The sequence below is a fragment of the Microtus pennsylvanicus genome, chromosome 21, assembly GCF_037038515.1.
Source record: "Microtus pennsylvanicus isolate mMicPen1 chromosome 21, mMicPen1.hap1, whole genome shotgun sequence".
In the NCBI taxonomy this organism is placed as follows: Eukaryota; Metazoa; Chordata; class Mammalia; order Rodentia; family Cricetidae; genus Microtus; species Microtus pennsylvanicus.
The window spans coordinates 20,451,890-20,479,078 of NC_134599.1; the positions used below are offsets into that span (position 1 = coordinate 20,451,890).

The window sequence follows — 27,189 nt, forward strand, 5'->3', positions numbered from 1 at the left end:
AACTGGTAAAACGCCATAGTGCACCTTACTCTCCAGATAAAAGACTGTGGTTTTCTGAGAGATTATTGTGTCCAGATGAGCTGCAAATTCCTTTGAATATGTGTGTGGATACTGTCTATGGATGTGTGTAGATGCTGTCTATGGATGTGTGCATATACCATCTATGCATGTGTGCAGATACTGCCTATGCATGTGTGCATATACCATCTATTCATGTGTGTGAATATTGTCTATGCATGTGCGCATATATCATCTATGCATGTGTGCAGACACTGTCTATGTATGTGTGCATATACCATCTATTCATGTGTGTGAATACTGTCTATGCATGTGCGCATATACCATCTATGCATGTGTACAGACACTGTCTATGTATGTGTGCATATACAATCTATTCATGTGTGTGAATACTGTCTATGCATGTGCGCATATACCATCTATGCATGTGTGCAGACACTGTCTATGCATGTGTGCATATTCCATCTATTCATGTGTGTGAATACTGTCTATGCATGTGTGCATATACAATCTATTCATGTGTGTGAATACTGTCTATGCATGTGCGCATATACCATCTATGCATGTGTGCAGACACTGTCTATGCATGTGTGCATATTCCATCTATTCATGTGTGCAGACACTGTCTATGCATGTGTGCATATACCATCTATTCATGTGTGTGAATACTGTCTATGCATGTGCGCATATATCATCTATGCATGTGTACAGACACTGTCTATGCATGTGTGCATATACCATCTATTCATGTGTGTGAATACTGTCTATGCATGTGCGCATATACCATCTATGCATGTGTGCAGACACTGTCTACGCATGTGTGCATATACCATCTATTCATGTGTGTGAATACTGTCTATGCATGTGTGCATATACCATCTATGCATGTGTGCAGACACTGTCTATGGATGTGTGCATATACCATCTATGCATGTGTGCAGACACTGTCTATGCATGTGTGCATATACCATCTATTCATGTGTGTGAATACTGTCTATGCATGTGTGCATATACCATCTATGCATGTGTGCAGACACTGTCTATGGATGTGTGCATATACCATCTATGCATGTGTGCAGACACTGTCTATGCATGTGTGCATATACCATCTATTCATGTGTGTGAATACTGTCTATGCATGTGCGCATATACCATCTATGCATGTGTGCAGACACTGTCTATGCATGTGTGCATATACCATCTATTCATGTGTGTGAATACTGTCTATGCATGTGCGCATATACCATCTATTCATGTGTGTGAATACTGTCTATGCATGTGCGCATATACCATCTATGCATGTGTGCAGACACTGTCTACGCATGTGTGCATGCATGCTGCTTTTTAAATGAAGGAATGGCCGGCACCTGAAGGGAAGAAGAAGTGAAAGGAAGGAGAGAGGAGAGGCAAAGATTCTAGGCCAAAAGAGGAGGCTCCCTCTGAGTACATGCCAGAGCCAGGCTCCAGTGTGCCTCGCCTGACCATTCAGTCAGCTTGTCCACAAGTGCAGAGTTTTCAGCCTGAACCTGAAGCAAGGGAAGAGAGTCAGGCTTTGCTGAGAATTGTAGGGGCTATGGATATCAGCCGGTCAAGTCTACAACCCAGCTTTCTTCCCCTCACAGAAGATAAGGGAGAAAGTTGAAGGATGAATGATAGGAGACATAAAAAAACAAAACAAAACAAACCTTACAAAATCCAGGGTCTGCAGAAACATATGGAAGACAGGCTAAGGCTGAGGACAAGGAGATGCAGGAAAAGGCTGTCCCCAAGAGAGATGCTAAAATAAATGGCTGGGACGGAAGATAGGCCTGCATTTATTTATCAGTGTAAAAAGAGAAATGAGGCAGAAGGGCGTGGCTGCTTTGGCATTCCACACATGTGCAATTAGGAACAGAGAGGAAGGAACAGAGAGAAGGACCCTACCAGGGGAAGCCTGTACCCTCACGCATCAGCACCCATATGCAAGGTGGCAGAGGGAGATACCTGTGCCTGTGCACAACAAGAAAGATATTGATCCCGAGATGCCTAGACAGGAAGGGAGGCAGAGACCAGCTCTCATGAGACATTTCTTGCTTCTGTTCAAATCCATACAAATGTAATTCAGGAAATTTCTCACCCTGGCTTTATGTACTCACAGGTTCAGTCTGCAAGACAGAAGTCTTGGGACACTCCTAGGTTCTCTTTGGCTTCTGGGGAGTGTGGTGTTTGTTGCCCAGCCCTCTCATAGACAGGCCTGACCCATCCAAGGGACAATTCTGGGCGTCTTCTCTGCCATTCATTCGCCTGCCCCACCGGGTGTTTGCCTTTGAACCACGCACTGCCATTCACTCGGCTATGGGAACAGATGGGGGTGCCTTCCTATACCACATCTTGGTTCAGTTGGCCCTGTAGCACAGCAACTGATCAGAACTCTCACCCAGAGGTAGCATTTTTATTATATTTCAATTTCACAAATGATGGGAAGGACCAGCTTATAAAATAAAGCTATGTATTCAACCTCTATGGGCTTCTCAAGACAATAGATTTAATATGTTCATGAGAAATTCCAGGAAGAAGCCTGTAATGAAAGCTTATTGCCTCTCAGGTGCCACTGGCCAGGCATGTGTCTTGTCCTTCCTGTTAATTAGAGCAGAAAGAGTATCCTGGTGAGATGGATCCGCACAGAGCTCAGGCCTTCTCTCCATTGTGGACCCAGGCGGTTCCCCATGCTGCCGTGAACGCCACCACAGCCTGCGTGGGGTATATGGGGTGCAGACAGGATATTACAGTGTTCTTGGAGGAAAAGATACGAGCCTACTTTACCAGATGCATGAATGATTAATGAGGGGGTAATTAGTCACTGTTTGTTAATTGTTTTATAGACACAAAATGCTGGCTAAGAGCTAAATGAAGGCGTAGGAGCAGCAAAAGCCCAAAGACTTCACATCCCCCCAAATGCTGATCGTGGAAGCCAGAAGGTTGGTGCGAGGGAGGGATCTTAGAGACTGTTTCCTTGGTGGCTTGTACACTGTACTTTGAGGGACTATCTGGGCAGTCATCCAGCAACCACCTCCCAGAAACCCCCCCCCTCCACACACACACACACAAACAAACAAATCGCAAGAAGAAAACAATGGCAAATTTTTCAAACTCATACTTTCAGCATGGTTTGACGGCAGAGAGTGCCCAACCTTTAAAATGTCCATGAACACACACACACACACACACACACACACACAAAACCCATCGGATCCTAGCATCCTGTTCTTCTAACTATGGCAGTCAGCTAGCAAAAGGCTTCCTTGCTTTATGCCCAAGGGGCCTTTTGACATTTGGTTCCCTTAGCTCCAGGGTTGTGGAGAGTGCTGCTGGGCCCTGGGCCTGGAATAAGTATCTCTAGGATGGTCAGACAAAGGTGCAGTATCCATTTCTCTCACCTTTATCAAACCCACAAACCAGCAGCATGAACAGTCAAACCCATTCCATCCTGTAGAAGATTTAGAATACTTTAGGAGTTCTGGGAGACAGCTCTATTGGTAAGGCTTTGCCTTTCCAGCCTGAGGATGAAAATGTGAACCCAAGAAACCATGTGAAAATAGCCAGGTGTGGTGGCACATGCTTGTAATCCCAGCACTGGTGGCTAGGTGGATCCCTGGGACTTACTGGTCAACCAGCCTAGCCTACTGGGTGAGCTGCCAAGCCAGCGGGAAACACTGTTTAAGATAGCAAGGTGGACAGCTCCCGAGGGATGACACCTCAGGCTGTGCTTGTGTCACGAACATACCCAAGCATACACATCAAACGCCACAGCCTAACACACACCGGGTTTCAAAAATCTAGTATTCGGTGGGTATGGCTCTAAACTTTATGCCAAGCTTAGGAATTGAGCTTGCCTCTACCTTGTCTACAGACTCACCTTGAAGTACTAGCCACTGTCTGTCCGACTCCAGCTTGCACTGAGAGAACATCTTCCATTCTAGCCCCAGCTCTGCACACAGGAGTGGAAGCCCGATGTGTCTCCTTTGCTTTCTCATGTCCCTGTGTTCCCTTCCTCACAAATATATCCTCTAATGAACTTCATGGCCAGGGAATGGGAAAGTCAGCTATATACAGGAAGGGTCAGAAGCTCACCCTTTACCTCAAATGTTGTCTGTAGGTGGCAATGGAATTATCTATAGAGCTGAGGTGATCTTAATATTAAAATATCTTTCCACTGTGATTGCTTATGTAAAGTCCAAGGTCAGAGGAACATGCTCGGACAGGTACAACATCCAGTGTGGGAAGTGTAACCTCCCTACCAGTCCTCAGTTTGCCATGGCCCGCCTCCTCTAGTCATTTTCGCAAGCTGAACCTCTAGAGACACTATCTATGCAGGGTTTGCTCTCAGACCTATAAGTGTTGATTCATCCAGCCTTTCTTCATGGGGTTTCTATTGGGCTTTATTCATGTCTCGTTGGCTCATTTTTTTTTCTCGATGTCTCCTATCTAAGAGCTAAGAATTGCCAAAGCCACTGAGACTTCCATATTCTGACATGTTATTTGGAGGCTAGAAGGAATAGACCTAGCCCACTAATTCTAGAAACCATGTCAGGTGGGACACAGGTGATCACGGTTGCTCTTCACATGGACACTCAAGTGTGTATTGCCGACTTCATTTCTCACATACAGAGCCATTAGGAAAACAGATACACGACATCTTGATGGCTTAGGTAACACCCATGTGACTCAGGAAACAAACCCAAACCCAAGTTTTTTATACCCAGATGCTATCCCCTTTGCTCTGTCCACATTACTATATCTCTTGCCTTTCTTTCTGCTCGCTAGCTATGGTTCCTTCCTTCCTTCCTTCCTTCCTTCCTTCCTTCCTTCCTTCCTTCCTTCCTTCCTTCCTTCCTTCCAAACTTCATTCATTTGTTTGTTCCTCTTTTCTTTTCTTTTCTTTCTCTCTCCCTCCCTCCCTCCCTTCCTCCCTCCCTCCCTCCCTCCCTCCCTCCCTCCCTCCCTCCCTCCCTCTTTCCCTTCCTTCCTTCCTTTTTTGCAGTTATGATTTCTTTTAGACAATGAAAGAAACAAGGAGGTAGGATTGAAATGCTTGATTCTGCCATTATCCGCTATTTGAGGGAGATAGAGACTGTGGGAGAAGCGTTGGTTGGAAGCAATGTTGAACTGACATTTTCTTATCCTTTCTGGCCCCCGTTCACATCACAGCCACAGATTTTAAGAAATGACTGTACAGGGTCCTTAGTGACCTAAATAGAAAATAGATCTCCAAACCTCTTATTCATCACCAGCTGGTACATTAGTCTCATTAATAATTAGGGCTTAATCCTCTACCTTCAAAGAGGCTTTCATTACCCCAAACAATAATTTTTTTAATTACCAAGATGGCGTGGCAATTGCATATTGAATACTAAGGTCAATTTAAAAGTAATAAATACTTTTGAAAATTCTTTGAACATTTTAATGAATTAAAAGTTATGAAATATTTATAAGTAGTAGCAACACCATTTAGTACCATTAATAAAATAAATACATTAGTCAGAGAATGAAATTCATTACTGTTTTACTATGAGACATCGATGTCAATGACAGAACAGTGCTCCAAATTACTTGTAAAATAGACCAATTATTTTAGTGTGATTAATCTTTTCAATTATTTCTTTTATGTAGTTGTAATTTGAAAGTAATTTTCTTCTGGGAGTACCATGACCTCAGCACATCCATTCTTTCTTTCTTTATATTTTAAACCTCTTTTTGGATCTAGTCTCCATTTTAGGGTGAGTTTCAATGGTTCGGTATTTAAAACAATAACCCAAGCAATCGTTACTGTTCCTAAGCCCTCTACAGGCATTTGTAATTGGCTTCATTAGTGAGTATGAGTAAGTTGTTCAAAGTAAGAAAGTCATTGCCAACAGTAGCTGTTCACTGGTAGGGAAGGCAGCAAAAGACCTTGGTCCTATGGCCTGGCTCTATCTCACTGCTTTGGATTCCAGTCTGCTGGAAAGGGGCAGTCTGGGAAGCATGTCTACGGACTCCCCAACTTTTCTGTCTTCCCCACAGGATTAAACAATATTAGTTCTTTGCAAGGCACGAAGATTTCTAGGGAGGAGGTCACAAAGTGACAAAGGAAATGACATTATCGGAGGTGAAGGCGCCAGTTGTAGGGGAAAGAGGAACAGCTGCCTTTAAAACCACAAAACACATCTAGGCTATTAGAGTCTGCTGGAAGCAAGAGAGCTTCCCCTCCATCCCATGGCTTGGACAAGGCGCAGATGGGAGGCAGGAGGTGTGTGGGACTCTGCGAACGCCGCCTGGGATAGCTGTGCGGAATCATGCTCTGGTTGCAGAATGAGGAGCCTCAGCTTAGTCAAGGGACGCTAGAGAGAGGAGGCAGGGGTATTTATCATGCCAGGCACTGGCTAGGAGCTCTGCACACAATATCTGTTTTAATCTCCCAACAAAGCTATAATTATGTATTATTAGCCCATTTAATGATGATGAAAAAAAAAAAAAACAAAGCCCACAGATTTAAGAAACTCTTCCAAGCTCACAAAGGTGGCAAGCGACAGAGCTGAGCCTCCACACTCATTTGGTCTGATTTAAAAGCCCATAATCTCCCTCCTCCATTAGGATAAGCAAACCTTTATTGAGCACTCACCATGAAAACAGCGCTCTTTGTTGCTAATTGAGACACAGGAATGAAAAAAAAAAGACTTTGATTCTAGGAAGTTAGCATCTATTGAGTGAGACACAGAAATAACTCTGCAGAGAAGTGGATTGCTCTAAAATAGAAAAGCATGGAAACATGATTCTGAAGTGAGACAGAAAATAGTATCTCAGCTGAGATCTGAAAGAAGTGTGGGGCTGCGGAAGGCAGCCCGTGCTGCAGAGCAGGCCTGGAAGGAGCCTCGAGCCAAGGAGGTGTTGGGAAATGTGAGTCAATTTCAATAGCTGGATGAAACCAGGACTTGTATTGTGTACACAAAGGTGCATACATTCCTGTGTGGGTGCTGTATATTTGCACATGTGTATGTGCGCACGCACATGCACGCATGTGAGAAGTTTGTGCACAGAGGCCAGAGGTCAGCAATGGGTCTTGTCCTTAATCTTTTTCTATTTCTCTAACTTTTTTCTGTTTTGTAGACAGAGTTTCTCATTGACCCCATAACTCATTGGGTTGGCTAGCCTGGCTTGCCAATGAGCCCCAAGGACCTTCCTGTTTCTGCTTCTCAATAGTGAGATGATAAGCATGCACCATCACGCTCTTTATTTCTTTTCATAGTTACTTAATTTATTTTTAACATCCGTTCTGAGGATTGAACTTAGGTCCCAATGCGTTACTGACCAAGCCATCTCCCTAGCTTGACATAATTTTAATGCTTACTTTTAAGTGACTTAGCCTACTTAATAAAGTCGAGGTAAGAGATTTTGGGGAAAGAGAGTTAAGAAGGGGTGTTTTGAAAATAGGGTTTATCCAGTACAACTCTGATTTCTCTAGAGGCTGTGGCTGTGGTTTCCTTCTGCTGTGCAATTCCAAGGAACAGACCCCATGTTTGCAGAGTTGACGCAGTCCCTTGAAGTGACAAGCCCGGCTGAGTGGCAACCTCTCAGACCAATCTTATGTGGTTTTCATCACCTACTGTGCATTTGGCCATTAGTCCCCATCACCAAGCTGTGCAGGGGGCCAATTTCTTCCTGCGAATGGTGGCTTCTCCATGGGGAACTGAGAAGAAGCAAGGAGAGAGTGGCTCATTTTAACTGGCTTCAGGCGAGGAGGGCCCAGAGAAGTTCTGCAGCCCCCAGCACCCTTTAGGCTGCATCTCTAAGTCAGTTTCTTATTGACCCTCAGGATGAGGTCAATGCAAAGGAAAACTATTGACATATTGCTATTCCCACTTTCAATTAAAAAACAATCAATGTGCCAATTCCGGAGGAGACCTTTAATGTCCTTTCAGATCTGAAGGGTTGACTTGTCTCCGGAAATGAAGAGGTGAGAGAGGGAACTGAAGTTCAGGTTTTCTGATTGCTTGTTCAGTATTATTCCACGGTCTTCGGAGAGAGCAACAGCGGAGCTAGTTGTAGGGAGACATCCCTGCAAATGGAGCAGCTGCCTGATATCGCTTGTGCGAATTAAGTATAATCTGGGATGCCCTTTGGGGAGCAGTTTCTGTATCAGATAGAATGAAGATCTTAAAGCCACCATTCCACACTCAACCCTAGACAGGAAAAACAACTGTCTATTGGGGTCAGTAGGTTCTGCGATTTCTATCTTCTGGGTAAATGTCTGTTTAATGATCAGGCAGATGTGCCCGTGGATGAACAGGCAGATGTACTGGTAGATGCAGAGATGAGTCTGCTGTAGAAAGGGGGAGGTTTTTTCCCTGAACCCCAAGACAGAACACAGTTCGAGGACCCTGCTGGGGCACGGTTTGCTGCTGGAACACATAATGCCCACTTTGGGCCAGTCTGCCAGGAGCCCATGCAGTCATCCCTCATTTTGCCCAGCAGGATTTTGGAGCCTACCCCAGACTCTGGTTGGCTTCACATGCCTGATCAAAGAATTGAGCTGGTCTGTTTGGCCTCTCTCATGTCTTCATATCCCGTCTTGGGCTAAGGAGGATGTCCTCCACCGTCCATCATCGTCTTTGCTGGACCAGCTGGCATAAACCATCAACCTTTGCCTGAGAACACTCACACTAACTTTACACCCAGAACACCGAAGCAAGGCCCCACATGGGGAAGAACTCATCTTATAAAATATTGTTTACTATTGAAAGTATTCTAATCTCATACTTAATCCTGATCTTGCAAACAAGGCATGGAGTATACCAGGTTTTGGCTTTCATATTTTATATGAGAACAGAATTATAGGATCAGAAAATCTAGACCACAGAAGAGCTGAAAGCCGAGCTGTCTAGTGGTTCTCAAATTGTATTTTAGAAGTCTCACCATGGAGCATGCCAGCCTATAGGAGAAGTGGTTCTGGCCTCTATTTTTTTTTTCTTCACCAGTTCTGCAAGGATAACTTTATACACTAGACTTCAATATAAAACTTTTAAGCACGGTCCAGCTTTTATAGGAAGAGTGTGGTTTAAGTACCTTCAAGGCAGTCCCAGAGAAGGTAAGATATTAGTGCATCCCCAACCCTGAGGACAGGGTAGCTGTGGTCACAACCCTGAGTTTGTTCTCTCGGATCCCTTATCCCTTCTGGCCAGTGAAGACAGTGAATGCCCTCATGATGCCCTCCCTAGAGGTACAGTAATGCAAGGGACCTAGACGGCTTTTGGTTGAGAAATCTGTGAGCGAGTTGAACATGACTCCGGTCTGGGAAAGCTCAGATGTGTTTCTTGCAGGTTTGTGAAAGAGAAGAGGAATTCTGGGGCCTGGGAAGAATGTGTATTTAGGTTCCCAAGGGAGTTGGCTGCAGCTCCCTCCTCGTTTTACACATGTTGGTCCTTTGAAGTTCTTTAGTTTCCTTTGGACCAGCAAGCAGTGGTGCATCCCAAAGGCCCTTGACAGTCGTGGAAGGGTGAGGGGAATGCGGCATTGGTTTCTTGGAAACGCTGAGGTTGAAGGAGAGGGAAGGATGAAGCACAGTAGGCTGGTCAGCAATGTAATGTATCGCAGTCCAAGGGAATGCTTTAGGTTTTCGATCACTACACTTCGATGTAGTCACTCTTCCGGTGGTGACCTTCCTTAGGAAGCAGCTGAGAGTCAGATGACTTCCAATCCAATTATCAGCTGTGACTCGGGGGTGATGACTTCATTTGCTGGGCCTCAATGTCCCCATCCAGCTAACAGATGTAATAACAACGGTACACAGCTTTCAACACTGGAGCGGGGATGCAGGAAACTATCAGAAACACACACAGGGCAGGGCCTGTGTGAGGAAGTACTAAATGAGCGTTTACAATGTGTATTTTGCAAGTTGCTCAGAGCCCCGTGGATGCTGTTCATGCCATTTCAGGATCTGATCCTGCTCACTCTGGGCTGCGTGGTTTATGTAGGAATCTCTCTGAAGTGGGGGGCCTTGGGGAGTGACCTCTGGGTTGTTCAACAATGAAAGGCTTTTTATGAACGGGATAAGGGAGCCCATATTTGCGTGTCTCTGGAGGTTGGTGTCCCGCTCAGCCATACTCAGGGTATAGACTGTTCTTTCACTAGCTTTTCTGCCCAATTTCAGGCAATTTCTACTCACAGCTACCTTCTCTTGGAAGTAGGTTCGCTGCACTAGCCTGGAGCTATGAAACAGGATCAGTATTTATTAATCCATTGATTAACCAATCTGTCAACAAGCATTTGTGTGTTGTTTCCCACGTGCTTGGCACAGTGATAACTGCCCCCTTGAGCAAGCAAAGAAATAAAGGACAATGTATTGGACCTCAAGTTAGGGTCCCCCAATGACTAGTTGGCAAACGACTGTGGGATTTAGATGCAGACGACGTCAAAGTCATCCAAGCAGGATTTCAGTGGCTCCCAGTGACACATCCCGAGCAAGGAGGTACAGCACAGTACCCACAATATTTTCTGACATAAGAGGGGATTAGGGATTAACTGTGCCCCATTGAAGAGACTGCAAGGAAAGGGAACACTGCAATTTGCAGTGTGAGAAAGATGAACAATAGTCTTAGAGAGACCACCTAACTGATGCCAAAGTCCATATTCACAAACAAAAAGGATGTAAGAAGAATAGGGCATGTGGCTAAGAAAATGAAGTCTGAAGGATAAATTCAAGAGTCAGCGAAGTAGCCAGCCAGATGGGGCTGGCACATACCTTTAATCCCAGCACTAGGGAGTCAGAGGCAGATGGATCTCTGAGTTCAAGGCCAGCCTGGTCTTCCAGGATAGCCAAAGCAACACAGAGAAATTCTGTCTCGAAGCAAACAAGCAAACCAACAACCAACAACAGTGAAGAGTCTGCAATGTGGCACCTATAATAGAATACAAGCACAGATAGAATACAAGGTGGCCATGAGCTCAGTGTTCTGGTCCATTTAGCGTAGGGATCAGAGGAGCAGGAAGGAGTTGAGAGAATTCTACGGCATACAGTAACAGATCAAACCTCAGCGTCTGCACCTTCTGCAAAGGCAAGAGAGTGTCAAGGATGAGTTGGTGGCTTTGTGATCAGATCAACTTTGGATCCGGTTCAACTCCATGTTTTAGAGATTTTGGCAAGTTTTGAAACACCCGTGACATTCAGTTTTTCTGCTTGTGGGATGAGAAATATGAGAAATGCCCCTGGTCTCTACCATTATTGTAAAGCTGTGGCAAACAGTACACAGGAATGGGAGGTGGACTCTTAGCCTCAGCATCTGCAAATGTCCCATCAACATTGGTGTACATTAACTGAGCACTGATTAGATTAAATGTGCACATTGTGACAGATGTCAGTATTGAAAAAGGAAATAGGTGCATCTTTGGTCACCCTGAAGACACCACAGATAGATGTTGTGTCCCTTGCAGGGTGAACTGTGCCCAGCATCTCCTGTCAGCCTTCTCCAGATGAGCTAAAACAGCGCTCTTTCTCACTGGGGTCAAGAAAGAGGAATAGCATTATTAGCTGTGTTCCCCTTCAGACTTTATCTGTCCCTCATTTTTTAAAAAATATTTATTTATTTTTTTTATATATACAATATTCTGTCTGTGTGTATACCTGAAGGCCAGAAGAGGGCGCCAGACCTCTTTACAGATGGGTGTGAGCCACCATGTGGTTGCTGGGAATTGAACTCAGGTGTATAGTTAACACATTCTGGGTAAAAGGAGGGATGCAGGGATGCAGAGATCCAACTGTTTCTCCATGAAGACCATCTTGTCCTTGGACTTGGGGCCTCCAGACCTAGAGACAGGAAGGTGGCTGGACCCTAAGGACTTTCCCAGGTTTCTTGATCAGAAAGAGGCAGAGGAGGGTGCTCTGCAGAGGTAATTTTCTGACTCATGGAAGATCAATGAAGGAGGTGAAGTCCTTGTTTTGCAAGAATGGAGAAACAGCTAAATTACAAGCTTAAGTTCTGTAACATAGTCACTGCCGTACAACACAAACCCCAGGGGAAGAATTCTCTAGGTGAGGGGGGCTTGCAAAACAAGGGATGAAACATCCCTGTACCTGGCTGAAACTCTTAATTTGAGAATGCAAAGAGTTTTTGCAGAGCCAGGCATGCTGGTGGTATTTTGTGCTGGACCTGATATCTGGGCCTTTGTACTAAATTGGTTTTTGTTTTCCCTGATTTTTTTTTCAAATGGGATTATGCCATTTGTGTAAACTGATGTTTTTCCCATGTGACAGACAGTTCTATTAACTGGTTACATTTCAACTGAGGGTGCCTTTTGGATGGAACAGATCCTTAACATCTGTGAAGTTTGATGGCGTCCAGAGACCTTCACAGAGCCTCACGTTCACAAATGTGGAAACATTCACGCACACTCCCGGCTCAATCCCAAACCACATTCTCTCAAGCGTGGCCTCACAGCACAGGTTCACCGTTTCCACTGTAACCAGTCCATTCTGTCACATGATGATGAGTTTTCTTTTCCCCCACATAGAAATCAGTTATGACGGAAACCAGAACATTAAAAAAAATCACTTGTGGAAATTCTTGGAAGGCCATCAATGAATGGACAGTCACAGAGGCAGAAGGAGCAGAGTCATTGCTCCACCTCACAACTAAGAGCATTAGCTTCAAATCCAGGCCTCTATACGCAACAGATGACTCTCTGTGAACGGGCCTTTCTGCTTGCTCACAACTATTCTAAATGGAAGCCTGGTGGTGGTGGCGCACACCTTTAATCCCAGCACTCGGGAGGCAGATGGATTTCTGTGAGTTCGAGGCCAGCCTGGTCTACAAGAGCTAGTTCCAGGACATGCTCCAAAGCTACAGAGAAACCCTATCTCGACAAACCAAAAAAGAAAACATATCCTAACGGAGAAGTAAAATAACGGAGAATTAAGGTCTATAAGTACCACTGGCTTATTTCCGTGTTTCATTTCCATGTTTCATTCTTAGGCTGCTCAGGTCAGAGGCTCCTTACACAAGAGTGCCCTGCAGTGGAGCTTTGAGCAGAAGTAGGGACAGAAGCAGCAATGAAAGTGATGCCTTCCTGAAACCTTTCTTTATTCGTACATTTGGGAAGGAACAAAGGATGCTTCTGGTATACAGGGAGCCTTCTGATGTGCAAGGGGTCTCAGCCTCACATAGCTACCAGTGGTTTGTGTTAGTCTCTTTTCCATTCAGACTTGAAGCAATGTTTAATGAAACATGCATACAAAATAGGATGCTGAAAACCAGGATAGGAGACTCAAACCTACAGAGGGAAGAAGACAAGCTCACCAGAGGCCTATGAAGGCCTGAATACCGTGATGAGTATTGCATTTGGCTAGGTTGTCTGGAAGCAAAGGTTAAAAAGGAAAGAAAGAATAAAAGCTTACCTTGAGGTAAAGTCACAATTGGGGCATCTGTGCAAAAGAGGTTCAATGACACAGTGGGCCACACCTATTAGGCTTGCACTAAAGTAAGCTAAATTTCCACATCTAACCATTTTCATCTGTTAAAGAGCCCAGATAAAACCAATAAAATTATTCCTGAGTTTCGCCTCCAGAAAAAGCCAAATAGTGATTACCATTAAGTTACGGGGAGGGCGAGAGGTGGATGGAGATGTAGGTGGAACAAAATGACAGATGTTGATAACTGCTAAGCTGGGCTGCGGCTGGGAGGTGGGGATTCGTATACTACTCTATTTACTTGGTGTTCATTTACATTTTTCGTGATAAAATATTATTAAGTGGCAGGAAGCATTTGTCGCCACAGAAGTCAAGTTAGCATATTATCTAAGAAAGGCTGTATTCCACTTAATAAAATTTTAAGATAAGTAGATAAAACCTTATTCTGGAATTCTTTGAAAATTGCTTTCCTGGGCTGTGGGGCACTTGCCAATGTTCAGAATCAGTTCCTAATCACTGAAGACTTTGTATTCAAGCTAAATACAGTCACTGATGTATTCAAGACAGGCCGGAGAGGAGAGAGAGAGAGACAAAGACAGATCCACATACCTTCACTGCAATTCTTTAGGGCAAAGAAGTCCACTGCAGACAAGCTTCGATTACCACTGGAGATGTATTCCAGGGCCACTCGGAATGGGTTCTCTGGGCGCCCGATTCTCCCATGCAGCACGGTCCAGCTGGATACATTGGAAGGCAGAGGAGGAAAGCATAGGAAAATAGTGATGAGAAGCCAGCCCAGCCTGCAGAGACAGTCACTCCTCCGCAGTGAGCTATCCCATTCTTCATGGGCACCAGGAGATGGAACCCCAAACAGTATTGAGGACAGTGACCCTGAGAGAAACATCTGTCTCATGTCTGTTCGGTGAACTCAGAAATCCCATTCTCAAACTCACTGTAGACAGTGGCATTTCCAGACAGTTGCAAATCTTTGACGTCATTCTGTAGCTAAACTCATAGAGGAAGGACATCCATCCATGAGATAACCCGGCAGCAGAGTCAAAGAGCAGTTTCCCAAAGTTTACCAGCCTATTCATAATTATCAAGCAACTCTTGGTTTTGGCCTGCCCAAAGTCTCATCATCCCCAGGTTTGCTGTGTAGTTACTTATGGGAAGCTAGTGAGAATTACTTATTTACGGCTGCAAAATTAAAGTGCACTGAAGCATGTACTTTGGGGTAAAAGGCACCAAAGATTGACATGGACTTTGAGAAACAGTGCAAACAGAAGAAGATGGAAGCAGGCTCGATGGTGAGCTCTGCATCCGTCTGTGATCACAGATGCTGACACCGCCAGAGAGCGGAGGATTAGCCGCAGGAGCGTTCTTACACCATGCCCAGGCTATTAACCTCTTGGGACAGTCTCCTGTCACTTATGGGAACATCCGGTTTCCTTTTCAATAATGATGACATATATATATATATATATATACACATATATATACATACATACATATATATGCCACACTATGTATCACAATATATACTACTATATACACATCACAATATATATCACTATATATCTATATCTACATATACTATATATATGTACCACACTATGTATCACAATATATACTACTTTATACACATAACAATATATATCACTATATATCTATATCTACATATACTATATATATATATACGTACCACAATATATACTACTATATACACATCACAATATTTATCACTATATATCTATATCTACATATACTATATATATATACATACCACACTATGTATCACAATATATACTACTATATACACATCACAATATATATCACTATATATCTATATCTACATATACTATATATATGACTGAAAGAGAGAGAGAGAATGAGGAAAGGAGAGCACTTGTGTTCATTATAATTGCATATTTAAACAAATTTCTGTGAGGAATAGAAATTACCTGAATTATTATTTTCCTTTCTTTAAAGACAATTTTATTGGGGTATAATTGCACATTATAAATTGCTTGCACTGATACATAATTTGATAAATTAAAGCATATAAATTAGAGGTTTTTGACTTGGGTATATACCAAAAGATCATGACAGTATTCTATATTTCTCACTACCAGGGTGGGCTGAGGTATGGCAAGATGAAGGGTTTTTGTTGGGGGAGAGGGACTAAATTTTTGTTTGCAAATCTTTAATCCCTCACACCAAACTATAAAGGGATGGTCACTGCAAAAATAGCAAAATGAAATCAAACTAAGTCTCCAGCAATCCTGAAATTTCAGATAACTCAAGGCACCCGCTGTCTGGAGCCGGCCATAGGCACCACCTCAGTGGACAGCCTCGGCTGTGGATTACCCAAGCGGGCCCTCCCTCCATGTGCCTGTCTGTGACTGCACAGGGCCACCCAGGGCATGTCTGGAGGCGATGGACACGGATGAGGTTGTCGCTCACTGGTTGTGTTTTTAACACCGTGGGCATACGGTTGTGTTGAAGCTACCCGTGTCGTTACCTAAATCCCTACAATCAAGGCCCAAGTGTGTGTCCAGTTAAATTCTGAAGTGTGTTCTCATTCGCTCCAATGAGGCTGAGGGTCCATTTCTGCATTTTCTTTCTTTTTTTTTTTTTTTTGGTTTTTTTGAGACAGTGTTTCTTTGTAGCTTTGGTGCCTGTCCTGGAACTAGCTCTTGTAGACCAGGCTGGCCTCGAACTCACAGAGATCCACCTGCCTCTGCCTCCCGAGTGCTGGGATTAAAGGCGTGTGCCACCACCGCCCGGCTGCATTTTCTTACTAATGTCCTACCTGTCCCTTCTTTTCTGTCTTAGACATATGTGTCTGTGTGGATGCATTTAGGTGCATGTAAGGGCATGTAGGTGTGTGTGTGGGTCCGAGGTTGACACTAGACATCTTCCTTAACCTCGGTTTTTAAGACAGGGCCTATCGCTGAACCTAGAGCTGGGCATTTTGACTAGACTGGCAGAATACCCATGTCCTGCTCTGGGAATCTGCCTGTCCCTGCTCAATTGCAATCACACACAGACGTCGCTCTCAGCTCTTATCCAAAGTTGGGCCCCTGTGGTTGCTTGGAAGGCATTTTTCCAACTGAGCCAGTTTCCCCAGCCTGCCTTGGTTCACTGTTGGTGATCATGGTATTGCTTAAGGCAACATTGATCCTTCTTAAAGGTGTTTCTCAAGAGGGAGTTTTCTGTCTTGGGTCTCTGCAAGGCAGGGTTGTGAGGCATGAAGTGGATGTCTGTTGAAGGAAGTGGGGACTTTTGTTCTGTCTCTGTGCTTTGCTGTAGTTAATTCAGATCGCTAGAGTCAAGTCTTCAGCCATTTAATAAAAGTGGATTAAGTTTCCCCACAATAGATGCTGTAGAAGGGATTATTGCCGCTGTAAAGCTTCTTCTCTGTTACGGTACCCAGCAGGGTTTCCATCCCAAATAAAATCGGTGCAATTGAATAAGGAAAAGGAAGCTTTTCCGTTTAAATGTGGAACTGTCACAGAAAGAAATATTTGAAAGGAAAAAAATGTAACGAGGGGTTCTTAAGGAGAAGAAAAACAAATAAGCAGAGAATGCAGAATCTGCTGTGTTCTTCTGAAGCATAAAGGCCTCTGGGTTAGAGGAAAGACGGTCTTGAAAGGCATGAGTCCTCCCCTCTTCTGCCCAAATCTCAGCTCTGCGCTCCGAGAATGATGGATTCTAATTCCAGGTACACAGTAGCCCTTGATCATGGTTTCCATTTGTGGATTGGCGCTCGCCCTCAGGATAAACGTGTCAGGAGTTTTAGGGATTAGTTTCTGAGTTACCGATGCAATAACTTTTGCTTGAAATTCTCTGGCCTTTCATAGTTTACTGCCACGACTCCAATAACTTTCAGAGCAGTTGCCAAACATGTATTTTTATATCCAGGGAAGCTGGGACTAGGAAAGAGCAAAGCTCGTACCCAGAGTCAGATCTGTTCAAGAGATGGCCCCAAAGCCCAGCGAGAACCGGATCTGGGCTCTCTTCTCTTTCTGCTTCCATCTTCTTGGCTTACCTCCCAGTGGTCACAAAACTGGCTCATTAGGACCCTGCTTCCCATGGTTTGACTATTGGCAACTCGATTGATGCTGAAAGGGGAAAGGTTTTATTCTGACCTAGAATCTTCTGGAAGCAGATGTGCAACCGTATCCACGTGCTGGGGATAGGCGACACTCTAGGACGGGAGCTACAATCAATCAATCTGACAGTGTGGGCGTCCACCTGGACTTTAGGAAGCCAGAGGATTGCATGGACAGCCTGTCACAACCCATTATCTTCCACATGTCTCTCTGGAACTCTCCAGTTCCCCCGTTCTGCCTCTGCCTCTCATTTGCCTGATGACTTTGAATGAGACACTTTGCTGAAAATGTCTAAAATTTTGCATGTTTTTCAACCAATTTTATTCTCAAGCAGAGAAAATGTTTCCAATTTGCATGACTCTTTTTTTTTGAGGAAAACTCTGACCATTCAGTTTTGCTTAGTGATTGCAACATGATGAATAAATTAGAGGCTATCAAAGACCCTCGAAATCAACCAAACAAATAAACACGAAAGCCAAGAGGGTTGGCTTATGAATACCAAGGTCTATTTCTAACCTGGAATAAAGAAGTCTTTGATTCTGGTTTGGGGCTTGTTTGGCCTTGGACAACTTTCCACACCTCCTCGGGTGTGAGTTTCTTCATTAGCAAAATGTAGCCATTGAGATGAAAGTTCCCTATGGGCCTTAATTGACGGCTGTTTGCCCATCTCTAGCATTTCACAGGAAGCCTGGTGACACAGCATCTTATGAAAACTTGGAAGCTGCAATTAACAAATAATATCTCACAGAGTTACTTTGGAGATGAGCGATCGGTCTTCAGTTACAGATCTATTTATGCAAAGAGGCTCTATCCTGCTCTTGTAGAGAAATGGAGACCTGTTCAAGGTCACACACTGAGTTAACCAATAATAAATAGATTCAGTACTGCTCTTGGGTCCTGAGGCTCAGGGATAACATGGCCTATGAATTGGTATGCCCAGTCAATTGCATTTCCATCACTAAAATCACAGAGACAGAGAAGGGTATAGATACTGGCATTGCTCGAGGGGCCACTGGCACGACTTTTTAAGACTAGCCACTGGGAGTGGGGTGAGAAATCCATAGAAAAATACTAAGAAAATCTGATAGAGAAATGAAAGGAATTTCTCAACCAGGGTAGTCCCTGCATACTTAAAGGAAGCTGCCTGGCAACATCGGCTGTTGTGCAAGTTGCTGATGAGACTGAAGGGTTGGCCGCCCTCATTCAAGAGCATGGAGACACCAACTTATTTCAATTCCTGAATGGAGGGACGTTTTATGGCAGCACGTGAGGGCCATGGATGGCATTGGCAAGACAGAATGTATCTTTCTTTGTGTTTGTGCAGTGTCCTGGCATGCATGATATCAAAATCAGGCTTCCTCGTAAGAGGGAGGTCTCAAGTCCTCAAGCAAACTGTTCATAGGGAATGCTTTTCTGAGAAGGTTTTCACTGATGCAGTGTGGCAGGCGGGGCCCAGACTCAGGTCTCAGCTTCACAGCCTATTAGCTATGTCACCTTAGTGATTTAACTTCTGTAAGTTTCGCTTCCCTAATTTTTAAGATGATAGAGGTCATACAACAAATTTAGGGTCATCCTGGGATATGTGGCAAGACTTCATCTCCACCAACCAAACAACCAATCAAGCATCTAGCCAGCCAGCCAGCCCAACCACCCAACTAACCAACCCATCCATCTGAAATGCCCAGCATAAGGTTAGGCCATAATGCCTGGCCTGTGAGATTATGTTGCACATCTGAAAGACTCAGGCAAAGTAACAAGATGAGTTCTTGCCACACAGTAAGTCCTCAACAAGGGACTTATTCTTTTTTTAATTTATTTTGTATATATGAGTGCTCTATTGACTTTTTGCCAAAGAGGGCATCAGATCCCACTACAGATGGTTGTGATCCACCATATGGTTGTTGGGATTTGAACTCAGGACTGCTGAAAGAGCAGCCAATGCTCTTTACCCTTGACTCATCTCTCCAGCCCCCAAGGGATTTATTCTTAAAAAAGAGCACAACTTCTTTTATTGAGTCATATTGGTCCAGGTAAACATCTGCAGCTCAGTTTCTTTATGAGACACAAGGTTGAAAGGATGGTGGGTAAAAGAGAGAAGAGCATTTAGGATTTCTGAACTAACAACCACTGTATTTGTTTTTCTTTTCTGCTTTTTTTTCCTTTTGTTTTTTCAAGACAGCATTTCTCTGTGTAACAGCCGTGGCTGTCCTGAAACTCACTATGTAGACCAGGCTGGCCTTGAACTCACAGAGATCTGCCTGCCTCTGCTCCTGAGTGCTGGGATCAAAAATGAGCACCACCACACCTGACCATGTATTTGTTTAAAACAAGAAAACCTTAAGTGGATCTTCATAACATAAACATAACTTTAAGAAATTATGTTGGAACATCCCTACAAGAAGATCTATTAGCCTTAGAGTACAGTAGCTGACCAATCATTTTCTCAGGGCTAGGAAAAGGCCCCCACATTTCAGATAAACCTCTGTGTCATCTTTGCAGCTTCCTGCAGCCTGGAAAAGGATGCTTGCTACCTACTTCACGGTTAAAATTTGTCAGGGTGGCACCCATTCTTCAGGTGTTACTCGTGCATTATTACTCAAGTGTTTCGATATTGTGGGATCACTGAGTTTTTAGGATTTAAATTGCAGATGAGTAACTTATAGACTAGTGAGAAAAAATATATATATCCCAAGGTTTATAATGAGTGGCAGGGCATCAGAGCTAAGTGAGTGGTATACAGATGCTAGGTGTTACATGGCAGGCAAAGGGATAGCTCGGACTTCCTGACCAGAACAGGTACCCTTTGAGGTTGGGGTGGGAGAGTGCACAGGAATTGGGGGAAAGGGCAATGCAGACTGGCATGAGGACCTGGGCAGAAGCTGAGCAGAGATTGATGCTCTGTATACACAGTGGTCCAGTCTGGTGAGAGGGAATATTTATTTTTCATTGAACCCCACAGGGAGGATGATCCATGTGTCTCACTTCCCTACTTTATTAACGGCAAGATGATGGATCCTTCACCATCGTGTCTTATGCAATGCAGACGCTCAGCCAATATTTGCTGAAGGAGAGGAGAAACAAGGGGACGTATTTCTATTAAATCTGACAATATTCTGACATTTTGGGGCAAAATTTATGCGGTAGTGGAGCTGAGTGAATCTAAAAATTCATGATCACTCACTAATGATAACCATCATCGCTACCCAAGTGATAATGATGCCCTTCCTATGAGGAGGTACCAAAAGATGGAGGCACCTGGGGGAGTAGGGTAATGCAGGGAGGGGGGTGGTACATAAAACCATATAGTTCATCAAGTAACTCATGGTAGCTGCATTTGCCGAGAGCCAATAAGAAGCAATCAGTGAATTATACAGTCAAGACCTGGGGGCGTTTGAGTTCTCAAAGAGGGAAAATATAATCCCATCTGATGCACTAATACTCTCCACCTCACAGGTCAAGTCAATAGCAGCATTACCTGCCACAGCAGCACTGGCCACAATAGCAGCTGTGATCCGAAGACAAACAACTCCATTAACATTCACTGAAAGTCTATCCAGGCTCTGCTTGGGGCTGGAGTTGGACACATAGGAAGTCTTTAAGATCATCATCTTATTCTGCCCTTCTAAACTCCTTGAGGTTGGAGCAGTCTAGCCAGATCTTTATTTCAGTTTCTAGCCTTGGAAAACATGGCTGGGGAGGTAGTGAAACTTGGCAATATGCCCTGTATTGGCCCTGACAGCCACTCTGTTAGCTGGGATAGACAAAGTCATAAGATGAGTTGGGGGTGGCAGAAGTTATCCGAATCATACGGAACTTCCTGGTGTGCTGCTGGTGGTTATGATTAGGAAGTGTGACCCTGTCACAGTTCGGGCTGCACACAGGACATTCTTCTACTGTGTTGTTGCTCAGACTCTCTCTCGGACGAGGGTTCAACTCAGGTGTGAAGGTGTAAAGACGTGTTAGAAATGAGGAGCCCAGCCAGTGGGAGCTTGCCTAGATCAATATGAGGGGAATTGACACCAGCTGAAGTTCTTCATCTCAAGCGGCAGGAAACACACACACACACACACACACACACACACACACACACACACACGTCTCAAATTTCCCTTCAAATAGACTCTGTAGCCAGTAAAAACTATTCAGCACGACTTAATATTTTCCTCCTTAAGTCGGCCTGCATTTAAAGAACTTGTGTGGAAGATGTGAGGAGGAACATGCCCAATCAGAGTAAATTCCACTGGGCAGTCCTTTGTTGCTTATTCACTTTCTATGGTAATACCGTGTGTATGGCCTGTGGTCTTTCATTCCAGCAGCCTTGGCTTTGCTATTTGCTTGCCCTTTGCAATGTCCTAGAAGTTAGAGGAGGGAGTCAAGACAATGGCTTAGCTTACAAAGTACTTTTCTAAGGACCCAAGTTTGATCCCCAGCACCCCTGTAGAATCAGGGTGCAGTCGTGTACGTCTCTAACCCCAGTGCCAGGGCTAGGGGCATCTGAGACGAAGGATCTCTGAAGCTCATTGCTAAGTGGCCCAATCAAATTAGCAATTGAGAGACCCTGTCTCAAAAAGAGGAGAGCAACTGAGGAAGACGCATGAAATTGACCTCTGGCCTCCTTCCCTACATGTAAGCACACGTATACATGCACCTGAAATATGTGTATACATACACACATTCATAGCACACACTGCACACACACATGTAGAGATAAGTTTGCTCTGGAGAGGACTGGGACTTGGTACTGGATAGGGACTGAGAATGAGATTTCTGGTTCAGTCAGGATCTGAATCCAGGTAAGGAAGGCCTACAGCTAACAGTGGTGCCAGGCTCTAGAGAAGAGGGCTATCAACAGAAAGGGTGCCAAGGCAGGATGGGTTTGCTCTGGCTCCAGGTTGTCTTGGCTATGACTTAGCACTGGCAAGAAGCTTAATCTTAACATTATCAGAGCTGCTAAATACGTGATGGAATGAACCCAGGTTCTACCACCAAGCTACACGCCCAGCCTCTTTGAGATTCTTAGTTTGGCTTATTTTTAGCTTTTTTGGTTATCTTTCTCTTCCCTCCCCTCCATGCCCTCTTTCCTCTCCTTTTCTTCCCTCTCCTTCTCCCTCCTCTTCTTCTTCCCTCTTCCCTTTCCTCCCCCTTTTCTTCTCTCCTATTTCCTTATCACCCATTTTTCCTCCTTCCTACTCTTCCCATTTCCTACCTCCATTTAAGAAAAATGTATGGCTTAAGAACAGAAACTTTGAAGCCAGATTTTCTGATTTGTAATCTCATTTCTGCCTCTTACTGGCCATGTGACCCCAGGCCAGCAATCCAACCTTTCTGTGCCTGAATTTTCTAGTTGATATTGTAAGAGAAACTTGCAATAGAAGTGTTCTTAACTGGTCTCCATGTGACCAATTTGCCTGCCGGATTAGCATACACCACTTCTGCATTCAGTAAAACACTGTATGCCCTCGGAATGCTGTACGCAGTCACTAATGTTCATTCTGTTCTCAGTACCTAGCTCTCCCCTCTATTCCCATCACTTGAGTTATACACCCTCTGAGCATCGGTTATATCTGTCCAGACCTGTTAGAACTTCTTCATGCAGGTCAACTCATTAAACTGATGTAACAGACAGTAGAAAACTTTGGAAAGACCGGCTAGGTTACTACCAGCACCGCTGTCAAATTAGGTCTAAAATAGGGCAACAGAAAAGACCAGGGGAAAATGTTTAAAATCCAGAGCTCTTCAAAACCATTTTTTTTTATTTTTTTTCTCCTTTTGATAAACTGAGACTGAACATCCCAGATGAAGGAAGGTGACCCAAGTGTTGCTGATGGGAGAGACAATATGGAGATCTGGTCACAGACGACCCTGGAAGCAAAGGTGGTGGCCTCTATGCAACAGTGGGCAGAGGAGTCCACATTTGTTCCCCGTAAGCTAAAGTAAGACTTTTCAGGATCATATTTTCCCAATATGGATCAACAGCTATGGATCCCAATCTCACAATCTAGACAGGTTTTCCTGTACCTTAATTTGTAAAAAGGAACTACACAGAAGATTCAAAAAAATGCTTTTCCTTCATTGAAGGGATGATGACCACTCAGACAAAGCAAACGTGACAGAAAATTTCAAACCGAGAGTAGTGAGCCTGAGATCCCTGAAGCCCTTCTCCCTCTGCATTTTGATTTAGGGCTCAAGCAAGCCCACATCCTCCATGTCCTTCAACATCTGTTGATGCCCCCATGGGGTTGCAGGGCTGGGTGGGACCCAGCTGGATTGGAGGCAGTGGGCATGAGAGGAGAATGGGTTTGTTCTGCCCTGGCATCTCAGAAAGGACAGAGAATTCTAGGTGGGCACTGTGAGAGGGACTCTCCAAGGTTTCCGACTCTACAGACGTAAAAAGCAGACTTTCTGGCAGGGTGAATGGTAGATTTTCTCTGAACAGAGTCAGGTTTGACCTTCCGCTTGCTTTTTGAATTCCTGCCCCAAGGTGGTATGGACATGTCACCCAGCTGTGGCCAGTAGGGGCATTAATTTGGTTCCTTATTCTCTCTCTTCCTGCCAATTGCTGTTTAACATTCTTTGTTCTTTTCGAATTCAACCTTTTGTTTCAAGCCCGACCAATTCTGGTTATTACAGTTTGCTTTCATATACATCCACTCACGGAGAAGGATGAAGACAGCGTTGAAATACGAAGTGCCATTTCCGGAGTTTCGCTCCATCAGTCCACTCTGCCTCCAGCTCAAACCCCGAGTCCTAAGTGCGGTCAGGGCAGAAGCGGCCATCCTGGGCCACCACCTCCCAGCTCTTTCCCCAGGGTCACCAGCCTCAGCCTTGTATTGCTGCATGCTCTCTAAATGCTCCGAAGCCCAGCCTGCTCCCTGGAGAGGCACCTAAATGTCATCTGACGTGCTAACAGATTGATTGGTCTGAAGAAGAATTCGAGCCTCTGAGCCAAACAAAATGCCGATGGCTTTGCTCAGAGGCTCCTTGTCAGTCATAAATCTCTGGCGGAGTCAAACCAGTGTACTGAAACTTTACATGGCAGGTGGGCCTGGCTATACACTGTGGTTTCTACAGGCAAAATCTGAGGCTGGAATCAGTGGGCAGCCACGGAAGGCCAGAGGGACCTGGGAGACATAGGGTAAGGAGAGCCTGAAGACTTCGTGCTACCTGCATTAATGTTGCGTTTGCAGGCTGTATCCATTGTGCACCTTTGGCAGCAGATGAGATGAGCGGAGGGGGACTGGAGTTCTCGGTACAGAGGATCTCACAAGCTCTACTGCCCAGGACAGATGTTAAGCATCATGGGCAATGATGCCATAGCAGGGCGGAGAGGTCAAAACTGTGGCCTGAGTTTTGGCTATCACCATTCTCTTAATTCTCTTAATAGCCCAGCTCCATGGGGCTGAGCTGTTTCTCAAAGACCGAGTCCCAGGGCTGCGTGAAGCTCCACTCTGTAGCCATTTCACAACTAAGGTCTGAAATGATGTGGAAGCTCAGGCGTAACCATGGCTCTCCAGCCCTCAGTCCTGCCCATTGCATCCTGGACATGACAAGGTACTTTATGCCGCTGTCCTCGATGCCAGAGTTGTTCTCTGTATCCACAGCCCCCTTTCTATGTCCTTGCCTACTGAACTGATCTTCACTTGCCAAGGCTTGCTTTGATGTCACAGTAGGAACGAAGCTGCTGGGTTGGACCAGGCAACTGTTAGAAGGAGCAGTGGCAAGAGGTGCCCAGTTCTGCCCAGACCTCTTGGAAACGCTTCTTGAAGGTGGTGACATTTGTAATAACTGCTAGACTTCTCTTGCTCGCATTAGAGAGGGCAGGAAAGGTGCTGCCATTGGTTGGATTGTGTCCCTGTGCCTCCAATACAGATTGAAGCCATAAAGTCACCTGTTGTCACGCTACCATGTTGCTGTGGACACCCTGTCTGGAACCACAAGCCAAAAGCAAAGCCTTCTTCTAGAAGTTGTTTTTGGTGAAGCCACTGACACAATCTAAGCACTTTGTGCTTTCCCAAGTATCTGCGGCTGCCTCTCAGAGGAGTAGTGTATACCACCAGCACCTGCGGGGAGCCTCCTCTGTGCAGTGACAGTAGGAGGTCCTTGCTGATGACCCAGGGGATTAGTTACTCCTCCCTTTGCTGTGATGGAAACAACGGAAGAAAAGAAGGGATTATTTTGGCTCTCAGATCCAGGCTACAGTCCATCACGGTTGATCAAAGGAAATGAATGAGTCATCTGGTCACACGGTGGCCACAGGCAGGAAACAGATCCTACAGTATGGGAGCACTCAACTACCAGCTTTTTCTTTTGCTCTCAGTCCATCACCCCAGCCCATAGAATGACCCTGTCTGCATGTCAGATGGGTTTCCCCACCTCAGTGAACCTCATCCCAATAATCTCTCACAACCATGCCCAGAGCCTTGTCACCTACTGATTTTTAGAGCCTGTCAAGGTGACAATCAAACTGAGCCACCACACTTGGCATCACTGGCCCCTTTGACTTGCATAGGAACTCACACCTTTAAGCTCTGCTTGAAGCAGCTTGTGGAGTTTGGCCTTCAGGCAGCTAGTGTGTTAGCCGAGCAGGGGCTTTCTATAGCACAGAAAACAATAGCTCAAAGCCCTGAGACTGCATCTTACCTGGGAGTTAAAGTCTGGGCTGGAACTTATTCTACCAATTTTCACCTGAATTTAGACCAACTCAAAACATGACCTGGAACTAGTATAGGCTCCGTGGGAGGACATGTACTAGAAGCAGAGGCGCATGGGGGAAGATCAGGTTGGGCGGGAATACCCAGGCACAGGGCCAGTTCTGCCTTCTCTCTTCCGAGTTCAAGAGGACTTTGAGTATTTACAGTAAGAAATCCCTGAACATTCAGAATCCTTTGACACTGGACCTGGCCTTGGAAGCCAGAAGCCATTTTCCAGAAGATTCTGGCTTCTGGGTTTTGACTGGGTCAGCCCTTCAGCTTGGGAAATGGAACCACTGTGAAATGGAGCACCCCATCTCCCTCTACTTGCTTCCCACGAGATGCTTGTAAACTGTCTGAGGGATGAGCTGCCTGCACACTCACTGTTTATAAATGTCACCCCGACCCCTCTGGGCCTGCAGTGCAGCGCTGTGAATAGCAATCTAAGCAGAAACCACCAAAGAGTCAATAATAATTGGTCCCTGAGGATGAGGGTACCATGATGTCTGTGGTGTTTGTAAAAGTACAGCATGGTGGTGGTGGTGGGGGCTGGAGAGATGGCTCGGCTGTTCAAGGCTTGGCTCACAACCCAAAATGCAAAAGTACAGCCTAGGTGTTTCCTGTGTCCAGAGCTGACCCTTACTAGGGAAATTAGAGAGTTGTAGATGGGGTGTGAGGAGCAAGGCGGAGCTTGAATAAGTGTGCCTATGAGCCTGTCAGTATGGTAGTACATAGCAAAATGTAATATAACAACAAATAAAGGAGCCATGTTAGCAGTGCCCCAGTAACTCATCTTGCATGTGCTGGGGCAACTGTGAAGATGCTCTAGCCTAGCCCATTGCCACATTCTTCGTTTTGGTTCAGTCCACTAAGAAGTCTGGGTTTTCAGTAGGCAGTGTCTGCAAAGCAGGAGGTCTCTCATGTCATTGTGGGGGCTCTGACTGATGCCCGA

The 27,189-nt window shown here is 44.9% G+C and overlaps 1 protein-coding gene across 1 annotated transcript in view; it reads right to left on the reverse strand.

Moving 5' to 3' along the window:
- The window catches only part of Alk (ALK receptor tyrosine kinase), a 726,297-nt gene that overhangs the window by 167,791 nt on the left and 531,317 nt on the right, over nt 1-27,189 (reverse strand). The window contains exon 5 of the mRNA XM_075955828.1: nt 14,042-14,169. Within this exon, the coding sequence (XP_075811943.1) occupies nt 14,042-14,169 (128 nt within the window). The remainder of the gene's footprint in view (nt 1-14,041; nt 14,170-27,189) is intronic.